At 39.1% G+C, this 14,622-nt stretch overlaps 1 protein-coding gene across 2 annotated transcripts in view; it reads left to right on the top strand.

Moving 5' to 3' along the window:
- The window catches only part of LOC108429878 (galaxin-like), a 28,896-nt gene extending 21,037 nt beyond the window's left edge, over positions 1 to 7,859 (top strand). For both annotated transcript variants that reach the window (XM_017701939.2, XM_017701937.2), the window contains exons 11-13: positions 5,432 to 5,760; positions 5,915 to 5,971; positions 7,118 to 7,859. In XM_017701939.2, coding sequence (XP_017557428.1) covers positions 5,432 to 5,760; positions 5,915 to 5,971; positions 7,118 to 7,404 — 673 coding nt within the window. In that variant the 3' untranslated portion in view covers positions 7,405 to 7,859. The remainder of the gene's footprint in view (positions 1 to 5,431; positions 5,761 to 5,914; positions 5,972 to 7,117) is intronic.
- Positions 7,860 to 14,622: the final 6,763 nt, after the last annotated feature.

Below are 14,622 nucleotides of genomic sequence, written 5' to 3'. Positions count from 1 at the left end.
AGGAACTTAATTGATTTTTAAGTGTTTTTGAGTGCCCCCTAGGGCCAATCTGGACCAAAAGTGGTAGACTCCCTTAAAGTCTCAGTTTGTAAACATCCTTAAAGTTTGGAGATGATCTGGCTAATGTCTGTTGAGTTATAGCAAACCAAGTTAGCAATGCCATGACCGCAGTAATTAACTGACTGATCCACATGACCTTCAGTAGAAAAGTCAAAATGTTTTTGATTATTTTTTACCTAGAGATGCCAAACAATTTTTTCTAGAGTAATTGTAAAAAGTTTGGATGAATATCCAGAGACTAGTTTGCAAGAATAAGTGTGATGATGTAAGGTACCCCTTTACACATCACAACGTAAAGACTGGGCATATATACTTACCTGTACTTACCTGAGGACTGATTATCTCTCTTGTGGTGCAAAAGAGAACTGATTGGGTTTTACTTACTTGGGTGAGTCCATCCTCTGTAGAAAGAGGAGGGAAAAACAGAACCTGAATATGAGAGAGAAAATGATTTATGTGTACTTTGAATCATAAATATATATACGTACATGACGGGAAGTAAAAGTAACAAGGGATGAAGAATGGCAGGTGCATTTATTGTCATCTGTAAATATATTTAAATGTAAGAAGTATTTATTTTTATCCAAGCCAGTAATGGTTTATTCTAAGGGGAGGAGCACCCCATATATAAGCACCTATACTGGGGTAAAGAGAAGACTCTCACTTTGTCTTTCAGTTGCACAGATAATTGGAGGAGTCGAGTACGCAACTTACGTGACTTTGCAGTCATTAGTCTATTAGTCATAGAGGCTATTTCCGTTTAGTTTTGCCGAATGTGTGCACGTGTAAATATGTATATATCTATGAGTGTCAGTGTGTAAATAAAGGTGGTGGGAAGAAGAACCTCTTGTGCCAGCAGTAATTATTCCAGTTACTTGGACCATTTGCCCAACGCTACCCATAAATTGTGTCCCCTACCACAGCATATGCAGGGTTGAGGTACGCACCTTATTACAATAGGTTTTTCACATTATGCAACTTAGCTCAAAAAAAGTGGGTGGAGCTAAAAGTGATCCCTGATCCACTTGCTCAGCACTTCCCAAGGAGTCTCTACGTCACTCTAATCAATGGTTACAAGCAAAAATGTGTATAAAATATGGGTAAATATTTGTATATGTAGCATTTTAATTGAGTTTTAAGTGTTTTTGAGTGTTAAAGTGCCCCTAAAGGTCAATCTGGACCAAAAGTGGCATACTCCCTTACAGTCTCAGTATGTAAAAATCCTCAAAGGTTGGAGATGATCTGGTTAATGACTGTTGAGTTATAGCAAATCAAGCTAGCAATGCCTTGGTCACAGTAATTGATTGATCCACACAACCCTGAGAAGAAAGCGCAACATGTTTTTGATAATTATTTACCCAGAGATGCCACAGAAAGTTGGATCAAAATCCAGAGACAGTTAACGATTACTAAAAAATGGGCCAGTTTTTTAATAAACATGCATTTGCAAAATTGTTTGGCATGATGTACTACAATGGATTCATAAGGAGTTTGCATCAAAATTGTAATAATATAGTAATGACATGTAATAATAGGTTTTTATGAATAGCGGCCCCCCAGTGGTCAAATCTTTTGAAATTTGACTGGTTGTGCCAGTGCCTGCATATAGACACCATTCAAGTTTCATGATGATTGGTCAATTTTAAGCCTGTCAAAAGCCTGCTAAATTCTGATTGGCAGATGGCGACCACAAATTTCCATGTGTCAAATTGTCCTTCGAATATCACTAGTATGTCTAGTAGATGCTGCGTGCCAAGTGTCTGCCTGATCGGATGTACGGATCCTGAGAAACAGCCATGTAGCATTAGCCCCGCCCCCTAATTCGCCCCCCAAAATCGAATGGCCACCTCAGAATCTTCTGCCAAATATGTCTGTCAAGTTTGACATTTTTGGCTGAAGAATTGTCAAGTTACAGAATTTTAAATTAATTCTAAATGAATTATCGAACTTATCCAGTGTTAATTTGCATGACAGCCATGTTGTTTAGAAAATTCAACATGTTTTTTGGATAATTATTGAGGTTCAGGCTCTTCTGACTTTTTTGATACCAAATACAATGTGATACAAAAATTGTTTGCAAAAGTAGTTTTGCATATTATGCAAATTAGCTCAAAATCTAAGTGGGTGGAGCTAAAAGGTCCAAATAGCAAAGCGATTTGTTTGGACCCAAGGAACCTGGAAAAAAATATGGCTTGATTGGCAAAAATCTGGTTTAGGAGTTATAGGCCAAAACGCATTGACCTGGGCAATAGTAGCGGGAGGGCACACTACCTACCAAGTTTCATGTCTCTAAGACTTATGGTTTGGGCTGTGCGTCCCATTTCAGAGCAGAAAAAGAATAATATGAAGAAGAAAAATCTTGACAATTCCATTAGGGTTCAATGCACTATGTGCACCACCAATTTTTACCTAATCATTCAGTAGTTTAGACCTAAGCAAAGTTATCCAGAGTGGTTTGGTGTGAAATCTGCCATTCTAGAGAAAGTTACAGTCAAAATGTTCACCATTGTAGTACTAGAAACCAGATGTTATGTCTACACTACACGTATCACCATTTTATCTGTTTTCCCAAATGACCAGTGAACTTACACGTGTCATATACATTTTATTTGTCAAGCTGATAACGGTAAAATAGTCTTAAACTAAAAAAAAATGTTTTGTTTGTTTACTGTTTTTTCCTTTTAACGCTCTTTTGTGTTGTTTTGGGACGACTCCACCAGCACTGCTGTGTCTGACCCACTCATACCAGCACAACACACATTAACACACCACCACCACATCAGTGTTACTGCAGTGCTGAGAATGATCCACCACCCAATAGTACCTGCTCTTTGAGGGTCCATGGGGGTCCTTACCACTGAAGAACAGGGTAAAAGGGGGCTAATAAAGTATCAGAGAAACAGGTAGACATAAGTCTGTAAGCCTGAAAGAGGCTCTGAATATTCTGTTGTAACTCCCATTAGGGTGAAGCAATCTGAACCAAAAAATACGCTACATATCTTGAGGTTTCTGTAATCAATTACATTACATGTGATGCTGCAAGTGATTAAGGGGTATGGGGGTCTGCAGCCAGAAGTTGCAAACAGAGGTTAAATGTCACAACGGCCTTCCACTGCCTACCTCATCGCTCTGATGCAGGGGAATCCCAGCTTGTTCGAAGCTCCATATACTAAGGAGCTCAGTACACACTGTTTTGTTCAGATTGATTCGTCCTAGAGAGAGTTATTAGAGAATATCCGGGGCCTCTTTCGAGTGAATCTCCCTGTAGAACAACAAAGTGCACCTATAGTAAGTGGAGCTGAAAAAATGGACACTGAGCGTAGAAATTAGGAGGTTGTCATGACGTTATGCCCAATCGATGTATATCAGCGTATATGTGCCTTTTGGCTCTCTCTTCTTTGAGCCACTAAACTGGTACAGCATACTGATACTTTGACGTTTTGGAAACAGACCTCCTCGGATTTCTTTGCATTCTCTGACATCTTCCAAAACATGCAAGAAAACTGAAAAAATAGTCTGTAAATAAAAGTTGCTGCTAACATTAGCTGTGATGAGCTGTAGCTCCAGGCTAGTAACTACAAAAGCATGCTAGCTGGCACTGATCTCAGTTTAGATCAATGCCAGGAAACATGGAAGTGATCCTGGAGTAATAGTTTATATTAAACTTTCACAAAACAATGTCTCAAGTATCAACTCATTCATAGCCTTTCTGACTAATAATTAGTTTTTAGAGTCATTAAGTGCTTCAGACGTCTTAGTCCTAGCACTATAATGGCGAACAATTCTGACTTTGTAAATGGCTCTAGGAAGGTGAATTTCACACACAACATTTAAACCATTGAATGAATGGAGTGGAGCTGTATCTAAACCATTGAATGAAAGGAGTGGAGCTGTATCTAAACCATTGAATGAATGGAGTGGAGCTGTATCTAAACCGTTGAATGAATGGAGTGGAGCTGTATCTAAACCATTGAATGAATGGAGTGGAGCTGTATCTAAACCATTGAATGAAAGGAGTGGAGCTGTATCTAAACCATTGAATGAAAGGAGTGGAGCTGTATCTAAACCATTGAATGAAAGGAGTGGAGCTGTATCTAAACCATTGAATGAATGGAGTGGAGCTGTATCTAAACCATCGAATGAATGGCGTGGAGCTGTATCTAAACCATTGAATGGATGGAGTGGAGCTGTATCTAAACCATCGAATGAATGGAGTGGAGCTGTATCTAAACCATTGAATGAATGGAGTGGAGCTGTATCTAAACCATTGTATGAATGGAGTGGAGCTGTATCTAAACCATTGAATGGATGGAGTGGAGCTGTATCTAAACCATTGAATGAATGGAGTGGAGCTGTATCTAAACCATTGAATGAATGGAGTGGAGCTGTATCTAAACCATTGAATGAAAGGAGTGGAGCTGTATCTAAACCATTGAATGAATGGAGTGGAGCTGTATCTAAACCATTGAATGAAAGGAGTGGAGCTGTATCTAAACCATTGAATGAATGGAGTGGAGCTGTATCTAAACCATTGTATGAATGGAGTGGAGCTGTATCTAAACCATTGAATGGATGGAGTGGATCTGTATCTAAACCATTGAATGAATGGAGGGGAGCTGTATCTAAACCATTGAATGAATGGAGTGGAGCTGTATCTAAACCATTGAATGAATGGAGGGGAGCTGTATCTAAACCATCGAATGAATGGCGTGGAGCTGTATCTAAACCATTGAATGAATGGAGTGGAGCTGTATCTAAACCATTGAATGAAAGGAGTGGAGCTGTATCTAAACCATTGAATGAAAGGAGTGGAGCTGTATCTAAACCATTGAATGAAAGGAGTGGAGCTGTATCTAAACCATTGAATGAATGGCGTGGAGCTGTATCTAAACCATTGAATGAATGGAGTGGAGCTGTATCTAAACCATTGAATGAATGGCGTGGAGCTGTATCTAAACCATTGAATGAATGGAGTGGAGCTGTATCTAAACCATTGAATGAATGGAGTGGAGCTGTATCTAAACCATCGAATGAATGGCGTGGAGCTGTATCTAAACCATTGAATGAATGGAGTGAAGTCTCCTTGAAAAGGAGCATATTTTTGGACAAAAGGTGTTTTTTCAGGTCAGATTGTCTCATTCTATGAATTTTATCTGTTTACAGGTAGTTGGCTTGCAACTAGTTGAAGCTAATATGCTAGTGCTTACATTATTAGTAGAAAATGAATGTTAGCACTAAGCCAAGCTAGGCTCAGGTATCAGATACCACGCCTAACTTGTCTGAATACATAACATGTTTTCTATTTGTGGCTTAGATGTTTCATAATGCATTTACATGTGGTGTAATAAAGAGGCTTCATCTCTGTACACAGACATAAGAGGTCAGCGGCGGACACGGCCTGCTGTGGTATTTACGCCTACAGTGCTAGAGCTGGTAGACACAAGTGTTGCTCTGGTCAACTCCTTGACGTGTCATTCCTGAAGAATAAAGAAGAGGCTGGGTGCTGTGGTCCACTCTTGCTGACAGACAGGAGAAACCAGCAGTGCTGCCACTCAGCACAGAAAACTCTGGCCTATAAGACTCAGCCTAGCCATTCGTGCTGTGGGCACTGGTACTACAACACATCCATATGGAGTTGCTGTGCCGGTAGACTCATTCCTGCACCGACAAACAGAACAGGCACACAAGCAGGAGAGGAAGGTACTGCAAATACACTCCTGAGCAAACCCATCTCAATGTTACTCTTGAGAACCGTTATGTTTGTTTCTGGCTTGTTGTTACAATGACATCATTTTGATAAAAAAAACATTAAGGGTGACCTCGTTTCATAGCATAGTCTTCTATCTCCCTCCAGAGTTCATACTTCGACCCTGGATGGATTACAACTCATTTCCCATTTGCAGTATGACTGGTAACTAATTTTCCATTTTGACAGAAAGATAATAAATATGCTTATGAATGAATCCATAAATTACTCTAAACGCTAGGGGTGAGGTCAAAATCAATTCTGAGATGCATTGCGTTGTGGATTGATTCACAAATGTTAAACATCGATTTCCTAAATATTTCATTTATAACGTAATGTTGACGGAACAGAAAAGTGCGGAAGTGCAGCACCCGGACACTCTGTGAGGTGCACATAACAACAACACAACTGGATGAGTGAGAAATCCGACCGGCACCCTCTGCATTAAAAGCCAGGTTAGATCAGGAGTCACAACCCAAATGTGAAGAAGAGACATTTTGTCCTTTCAACAAACATCAGACCACCTTTAGAGCCACATCATTTAATGCCCAGTATGTTTATGTTGTATGTCCAGTATGTGCTGATGTCCTAGTATAGCCTAAAAAATGCAAAAATGAAAACGCAGATTTACTTTGCTTTGCTTTAAGCTCTAGCTGTAGCCGCTTTCCTCCCATCTCCACCAGAAAACCTTTCCTCAAAAGTTGAATAGTTTCTTGTTAAATGTCTCTCAACATTCGACTGTTTTGTGAGACTTAAGTTGCATCTCATTCACCAGCTTCTTGTTCGAATTTTCCCGTTCCACCTTAAATTCTGCCTGAGTGTAATGTCAACGCGACACCATTTAAGGTGGAACAAGAGAACTCGAAAACAAAGCTACTTCATCTTCACAATTTTGACAGTCTCTCATTGCAGGTTTAGTGTTCCTGGAAACCAACTGCGCCGCTTATAAGTGCAAATAAGTCCATTTGTCTCCAAATGTTGGTCTTAAATCTCTCTTTTTGCCTTTTCGTAGCTACTAGCTGGGCGAGATTGCATTGCTAAGTGATCTGCAGTCTGCACACCAGTTCTTTATCTTGCACACGTCCTGTGTCGAAGATATTTTACTGACACAGCGATCCCCCCACTCTCTACAATGAGACCAAAACCGGTTATGAAATTTTAAAAAAATGAATCGTAATCAAATCAAATCATGAGGTGCCTAAAGATCCCCACCCCTACTGAACGAAGAAGTGAAAAGGTAGTTTTATAACTGGTTAATTTTGCATTTGTCTGATTGTGAATCCCTTCAGATTTGAACGTTTGTGTTTTCAGTGATGCTGGGAACAGTGAAGAGCTCAGCAGTGAAGGGGAATCAGCGCTTCGTAGTCTTAACGAATGCTATGAAGATCCAAGGCAAGAGATGCATCGTAACGGCCCAGGAGGACTCCTTTCTAGTTGGTCCACTGGACCACTGCAGCACTCCTGCCCTGAAGCAAAACAGAACTTATCTCTGGAGAAAAATCAGTGGACATCACTACAAGCCCCTCTCAGATGTTCCTAACTTGACAGCTGCCCTTCATGCCATCATGACCTTTTGTCAAAGCATGACCAGAGATTGACAGAGCATAGTTCTGCTTCTGCGAAATAAACAACTGAAGCAAAACTAAATGAATCATTTAAAAAAAACAACTTCAGCAGAAGGACAACGGTACCAGCCGAATGAAAAACTTTAGTGCTGTGTAACTAATAGAACTCTACAGAATTCCTCAGTACACCCCGCTCTTGAATACACCTTCAGAGTGAGAAGTCTGAGCAGTTATAAGTCCGTATGAATGCAGTTAACAGCAATACAGAAGAGGAAATGTCTGATGCCTCAAACATTTGGGTGTGAAAAAGCGCTTGCCGCTGATTAATAAGCGTGAGCCTTTTTCCTTCTGCACATGTGGTCACCACTAAACTGGTCAAGTGGCAAGTCTGGACGAAATTTATTATCAAAAGCAAACTTCTGTTTTTATCTCTTCAATTCAAGAAAGTATATCGCTGCTGTCAGAAATCTTTGTATGTCCAAAATGGTAAAAAACCTACTAAGTCAATGGAACCCGACATTTTTCCAAGATATTTTGTGTTGTTTCTTTTGGTCCATTCATCATGAAATTTACACACACTGTAAAGGCCAACAGGCATTTTCAAATTATGTCAAAAACTGAACACAACAAAAATGGAAGATACAAGCTTTTCTTCCGACAGTGGCAATATTATTCTTCACTTCAATAAAGCATATTATTCTACATCTTATGATTTCTTCCACTTTTTGTTTAGCAGTTTTATTTTATTTAATTTTTTTCACTTTGGGCTTTTACACATCATTTAAAAAACACATGAGTTTTTATATGTATCAGTACAAAAGATGGCTAAAAATATTTTGCGGGTGACGTTTTGAAGCAGCTGCGCTCACTAAATTTCAGCACACACTGCAGGTTTCATATGTTCTTAGTAAAACTGGCCCTAAATTTTAAAAACTACAATTTTCCCACAAACATACTTTAAAGGAAGTAAAAGTATTATGAACTGAACACATCCAAGAAAGAACAAACCCTTCCAAATTTCACTTGAGTACATGTAACTCACATCATTTAAACCGCTTATCCTTCTGGGTCACAGGGGGTGCTGGTGCCTATCCCAGCTGTCATTGGGCGGAAGGCAGGATGCACCCTGGACAGGTCGCCAGGCCATCGCAGGGCAGGCAGACAGACATACACATTCGTACCTAGGAGCAACTGAATGTATTCAATCAGCCTGACTGCATGTCTTTGGACTGTGAGAGGAAACTGAAGAACCCAGAGGAAACTGACACGGGGGAACTCCACACCTCCACGCCCTCACCCCACCTCCAAAAAAAAAAAAAAGAGACTAGGACTGCATAGAAGACGAGATGTTTTGACTACAAAATTGAAGTGTTGTGAATCCAAAATGGACGATTTCATTCAGTTTTTCTGTTGTGACTGTGTATTACAATTATTATAATTTGTTTACTGTGAGACCCCCCCACGCGACCCTGAAGGAGAAATGGCTTAGAAAATGGATGGATGTTTACTATGAGACAGCATATTATATTCCAAGCTGTATTAAAATAATAAAAAAATGCATCTCACCTTCTTTGACTTGTGTTTAACTGAGAATTTTATGCAGCTGTTTGTTCTTTTACTTGCATGGAGCCCCGAGTGATTAATGCTATAGAGGAGGTGGAAAACGTGCAGAGATACTAAAGTGAAAATATTAGTATCAAAATCAATGTTTATGAAACAATGAAATAAATAAATACAAAGTGTGGGACTGGCAAAAGAAAAAAGAAAAATAGAGAATAATCACATAACCTTAATGAGTATTTTGATGGTCCAATGAAAACGTAAGGAGTGAAAACCAGGTTTTGCATTTTGGAAATGTAACTGGGTAAAATCATAAGTTCCACTGTAGACGCGAGTAACAGTCGAGCTTTATGTGCTAAGCAGTCTTAGAGCTGAAACTCTGAATTCTTTCTGTTTTATGGAGGGAGCAGTTAAAGCTGTTATACTCCCAATGTGATTTAAATAAACAGCAATCCAAAGTATTTGGACGTGTTTTTCCTCATCAAAACTGTGCACATCAGATATGATACTGTTTTTTTTTTTTAATCATAGGGAAAAAACTAAAAAAGGGCAGAATTTTTATCCAAAGGTTCTTCGCTTCCAGCAACCTGTGGAATCCGCAGGATGCTTTTCACAAGCAAAAGGAGAACGGAACGTTTCTCCACCTCATTTCAGATTACTTTTTCACTCATAGCTCGGCTCTGACTCAGTTTTTACCCTCTATTGCATGATTATTACTTAAATGATAAAAATGTTTTAATGTGTTTTTGATACATAAAATTGCTTAAATAATGAAAATATTAAAAATAAATTATTTCTAAAAATTAAGTGAGGTATTTTGTAAATTGTTGCCATATGGCAACCGTACCATAGCAACATCTAAGAAAAAAGCACCATAAAATCAAAATTTTCTCTAAAAACATCCTTTTACTGAAATCAAGAACAAGCAAATCCAACTCTTAGTGAAATGTATGACCCAATATTTACTAATATTGGAAATTAACACAATTTGGAATGCATGGAAATAACAACATAATAAGAATTCCTGGTCATGTGATGTCATGAAGTATTTGTGTTTTCCTTTTTTCAAAATTAAATATTAAAACACAGTTTTTATAGTACTGCTTTTAACATTGAGATAAAGTAATTGTTGCCATACGGCAACACCATGCAATAGAGGGTTAACTGATTTTGGAGATGTAGCTCCAAGAGAGACGAAGCACGAAACAAAAAAGTGCAAATAAGACCAACTTTGAATGCAATATAATTGTTCAGGTGTTTATCTATTATACTGAATTCAGTTTTAAAATGATGATCGATAGTTAATGGAACACTCTTTCTGTTCGACAACTGATGAGTGTTTCTGTACTGGGAAATATTTCCTGAGATGCAGAAGATATACTACACTGCACTATAGATCCCTATAATACCCAGACAATGTGTTTGCTTTATTTGACATAATATACATTGGCTTTCTTTTGATTTTAATTCAAGGGTCATTTCAGTGGGAAAAAATGGGTTTTCTAAAACCTGAAATATTTTCAGCCTTAAAATGAGGCTTTCACAACAAAACAAACAATAAAAATGGTTTGCTATGATACCCTATCAACAAAAAAAAGTAGAAATGCAATTTACATTCTCACAATGGTAAACCGTATAATGATGCTCAGTTCATGATGCTCAAGTCAACACTTTACAACCTGTTTTGACTCAAAACAAGTGATACATTTAACAAAATTACCACATTTGCTTTTTGACTCAAGGTTAAGGTTTGTTCACATAAGGCAAATTTCAGTCAGCTACAGCCTTTGATGTTCTCTCATTAAGAAACATGAGAGGTTACATATGAGTAAGTGAACATCCAGTCACATTCTCCCTTAAACCTTTGATACTGTGGATAGGAGGAGCTCTTGTTTAGACACACCTACCTTGCATCTACACTCATTGTCCCATTTTATCAGCTCTTACCATAGAAGTGCACTTAGTAGGTCTACAGTTACAGGTTGTGGTCCATCTGTTTCTCTGCATACATTCTTAGCCCTTCTTTAATGGTCAGCACCCCCACTGAGCTTGTATTATTTGTGTAGTGGATCGTTCTCAGCACTGAAGTGACACTGATATGGTCAGTGTGTGGGTGTGCTGTACAGAGTCCAGTGGTCATAAACTCAGCACTGACCACAGGATGACTAGCACAAACTGTGCTATGTAGGAGTGTCAAACAGGGCAGACAGTAAGTGGACAGAAACGTCCGCAGCATTGCTGTGTCTGATCCACATGTCCTAACACAACACTCACTGACATCTTGTGATAATGTCGGTCACTGCAGTGCTGAGAAGGATCCACCACCATTTACATTTACAGCATTTGGCAGACGCTCTTATCCAGAGCCACTTACAGTTTGATCATTTTAACACAGGTAGAAGGTAATGTTGGGAGTCTTGCCCAAGGACTCTTATTGGTACAGTGTAGGGTGTTTATTCAGGCAGGGCACTGAACCCCTATCTATGTCTACAGCATAGAAGGCAAAGGTGTTACCCACAGAACAAAAAGTCTCCACTACTAGAGGACATAGATCAATGACTGCAAAGTCATACAGATCATAACCACTCATTACCATTCAGTCAACTACTAAGCTGAAAGAATCCCCTGTACCCCCACTAATGCTGCTTATACATGGGTCGCTCCTCCCCTAGAATAAACCCACTGGCCTGGGTTAAAACAAGAGCTCTGAATATTTAAATATATTTATATACAACAGTAATTATAATTGGTTTTCTTCACTTACTGCATGACATCATTAACATTTATTTGCAATTAGTGTACACTTACTAAAAATTTTCTCTCTCACAGGCTGTTTTTCCTTCCTCTTCTACCAAGGATGGACTCATCCAGGTAAGTAAAATGCTTTTTAGAGAGATAGATGGATAGATAGATGGATGGATGGATGGATGGATGGATGGATGGATGGATGGATAGATAGATAGATAGATAGATAGATAGATAGATAGATAGATAGATAGATAGATAGATAGATAGATAGATAGATAGATAGATAGATAGATAGACAGACAGACTTCATTGATCCCGAAGGAAATTTAGCATTTTTACATATGAATTTTAGTCCTTAGAGGAAAGGATGATCAGTGCACAGGTAAGTATAGGTAAGTATATACATTCAGTCTTTACTTTGCGGGATGTAAGGAGTAGCGTACATCATCACAAAGTGTGTACATGTCCATGAAATGAAAATAAATGACTGGCTTATGCCATCTGCTGGTTGCACTGAAAACACTGAATCCAATTCATTTTGACAAAAGGGTATTTTTAGGTACCAGACTGAAAATGATTTAAAGATGGAACTGTGGTGAAATCATCCATACATGGCCATGCAAACAGCAGCGGTGAGCCATATAAGCAAGAAAACAAAAATTGTATTAAACTGCAGCTCTACAACTACAACTGTGTCACTGTCTAAAGCAAAATGCAGTGCAGTGCTAGCTGGATGTGCCACCACACCTCTGACAAAAATGGATGTGTGCTTTCCACTTTTCCGATGGACATGATGACAGTGAAGAATGTCGGATATCACTAGGTTGGGAAGTGAGCACATTTGTGTGATGGTCACGTCAACCACACAACACTTGTGCTAAATTGCATGTTATCTTGTACAACACATAGTGGGGTAGGAGGTATATCTTTTTTTTCGTAACCCTTATTAGTCCCACAGTTGGAAAATTTCACCTCTGCATTTTACCCGTCCATGCAGTGAAACACCACATACACACTAGTGAACACGCTAGGGGGCAGTGAGCACACTTGCCTGGAGCAGTGGGGAGACCTAAGGTGTCTTGCTCAAGAGCACGTCAGTCATGTCCTGTCAGGTCAGGGGATCGAACCGGCGACCTTCTGGTCACAGGGCTGGTTGTCTAACCTCCAGCAAATATTGGTATGACGTTCTCTCATGATATTAATTTTGCGGATACTCTGGATCCCATGATAAGCCCGAAAAACAGTGAAGCCCAAACAGTGCCACCCCCTAAACGTGAGCATGAACAGTGTGACTCTATAAGAAACGTGTGATTTGGACAAAACTGCACCGCTGAGGGCCACTTCATTACTCAGGGTGCCCCTACATTACTCAGTACAGTGTTTACATGGACGGGTGCACGAAGTGAGTTTAGTATTGGGTGTGTGCCACGTGCATGAGGCATCACAGAGACATTCCTTTTGCTGGGATCTCAAACTTTTACTTTGCAAGTGTTTCCATTTTCACTCGTTTTGTTTCCCTCAGTTGTATGTAACCCCCTTTTACCCAACTAATGAACTACAGCAGCAACACTGCAAACTAGATGCAAAAGCCGAAGTTGCAATAAAGCTATGGACCAGTACAACCAGGTCCGTTGAGGAAGTGGAAGGTGTGTGACAGTATACACAGGAGACAGTAGTGTTATAAATAAAAAGAGGCCCTTTACTGAATGATAAAAAATATACAAAACACGAATTAAGGAAGACGTTCAATAATTAAACAACTTTTCCTTCTGTCCCTGAGTTCAAGTTGATTTTCTTAAGTGCTTAAATTCATTTCGGTCCTATCTGTGTTCTGGTTTAAAGGGTTTAAGGCTTAGTTATCTCTGATTTAGTTAAGGCTTAAGACTTTGGCTTTAGTGTTAGGTTATCTGTATAGCTGGATTATTATTTTTTAGGATTTATGGTTACTTTGGTATGAAGCTTAACTAAGATTATTCCTCTAATTTAGTTTGATGGGGTTTAGACAGATTTAAACCCTTTGCTTTCACCTTAATAACTTAAATAACACTGTTCGTAAACAGAAAATATCTAAACAATCAAAAATACAAGTAAATAACAAAACAAGTAGCAGGAATACTAGCGCTTGCTCTCAAAATGAAATGGAGAATAAAGAGTCTTTTAGTCTTGTGTTTTTGTTAGGTCACCAGTCCGTAGTAAAGAAGGATCTCATAGAAAACCGTGGGTGGCTCTCCATCAGCTTCTCGGAAGATCCAACTAGGCTCCGATTCCCAGGTTTTGATGAGCCTCAAAAAAAACCTGACCTGTTTAAACAAAGCAGGCACTGTGACACTTTCTCGACACTATAGGTGGCCAGCTCACTTCTCAATTCACTGCTATTCACAAGCACTTTCTTCACTGAACAACAAATGAATGTAAATAAACATTCACAGTGACTAAACCTTTTATTCCTTTCCAGGTTCAGAACATCAGCAGGTAAGTTTAACAGGTTTATTCACGTCTTCATAGAATTTACCCGGTGAGCTCTTTCTTTTACAGGTTTTAACTTCTACTGCATACATGTGTATATGCAAACAACACATTTAAATGAAAATCAAACTTCCTTTTCAATATTTAGTAAGCATGGTCTCTCTTTCCAGTTCACATTCTAATGCACTTTTCACAGAACAAAGGGGAACGTACCTCTGGAATGTTCTAGATTCTCTGCTGGACTGCCTCAAACCAGCTTTAACCAGTAACGGCTACGTTACGGTTGTCAATAGGACGCCTAACTTTCATTGAATCTTATTGTTTATTTTGAGCTACTCTCCAAGTTCTCACAGAATTCGCCCTCTAAGCTGCAGCTGTGCCTCGTCTCTCCTCAGCCCGAGAGAAGGAGGGAGAGGGAGGGGGAAATATTTTTATTTACATTCTGCGCAGCATCCCAACTTTTTTGGAAATGGGGTT

Source organism: Pygocentrus nattereri, chromosome 7 (genome assembly GCF_015220715.1).
Source record: "Pygocentrus nattereri isolate fPygNat1 chromosome 7, fPygNat1.pri, whole genome shotgun sequence".
Classification (NCBI taxonomy): Eukaryota; Metazoa; Chordata; class Actinopteri; order Characiformes; family Serrasalmidae; genus Pygocentrus; species Pygocentrus nattereri.
The sequence above is the reverse complement of the archived record's forward strand: the minus strand, read 5'-3'. Positions and strand labels throughout refer to the sequence as shown.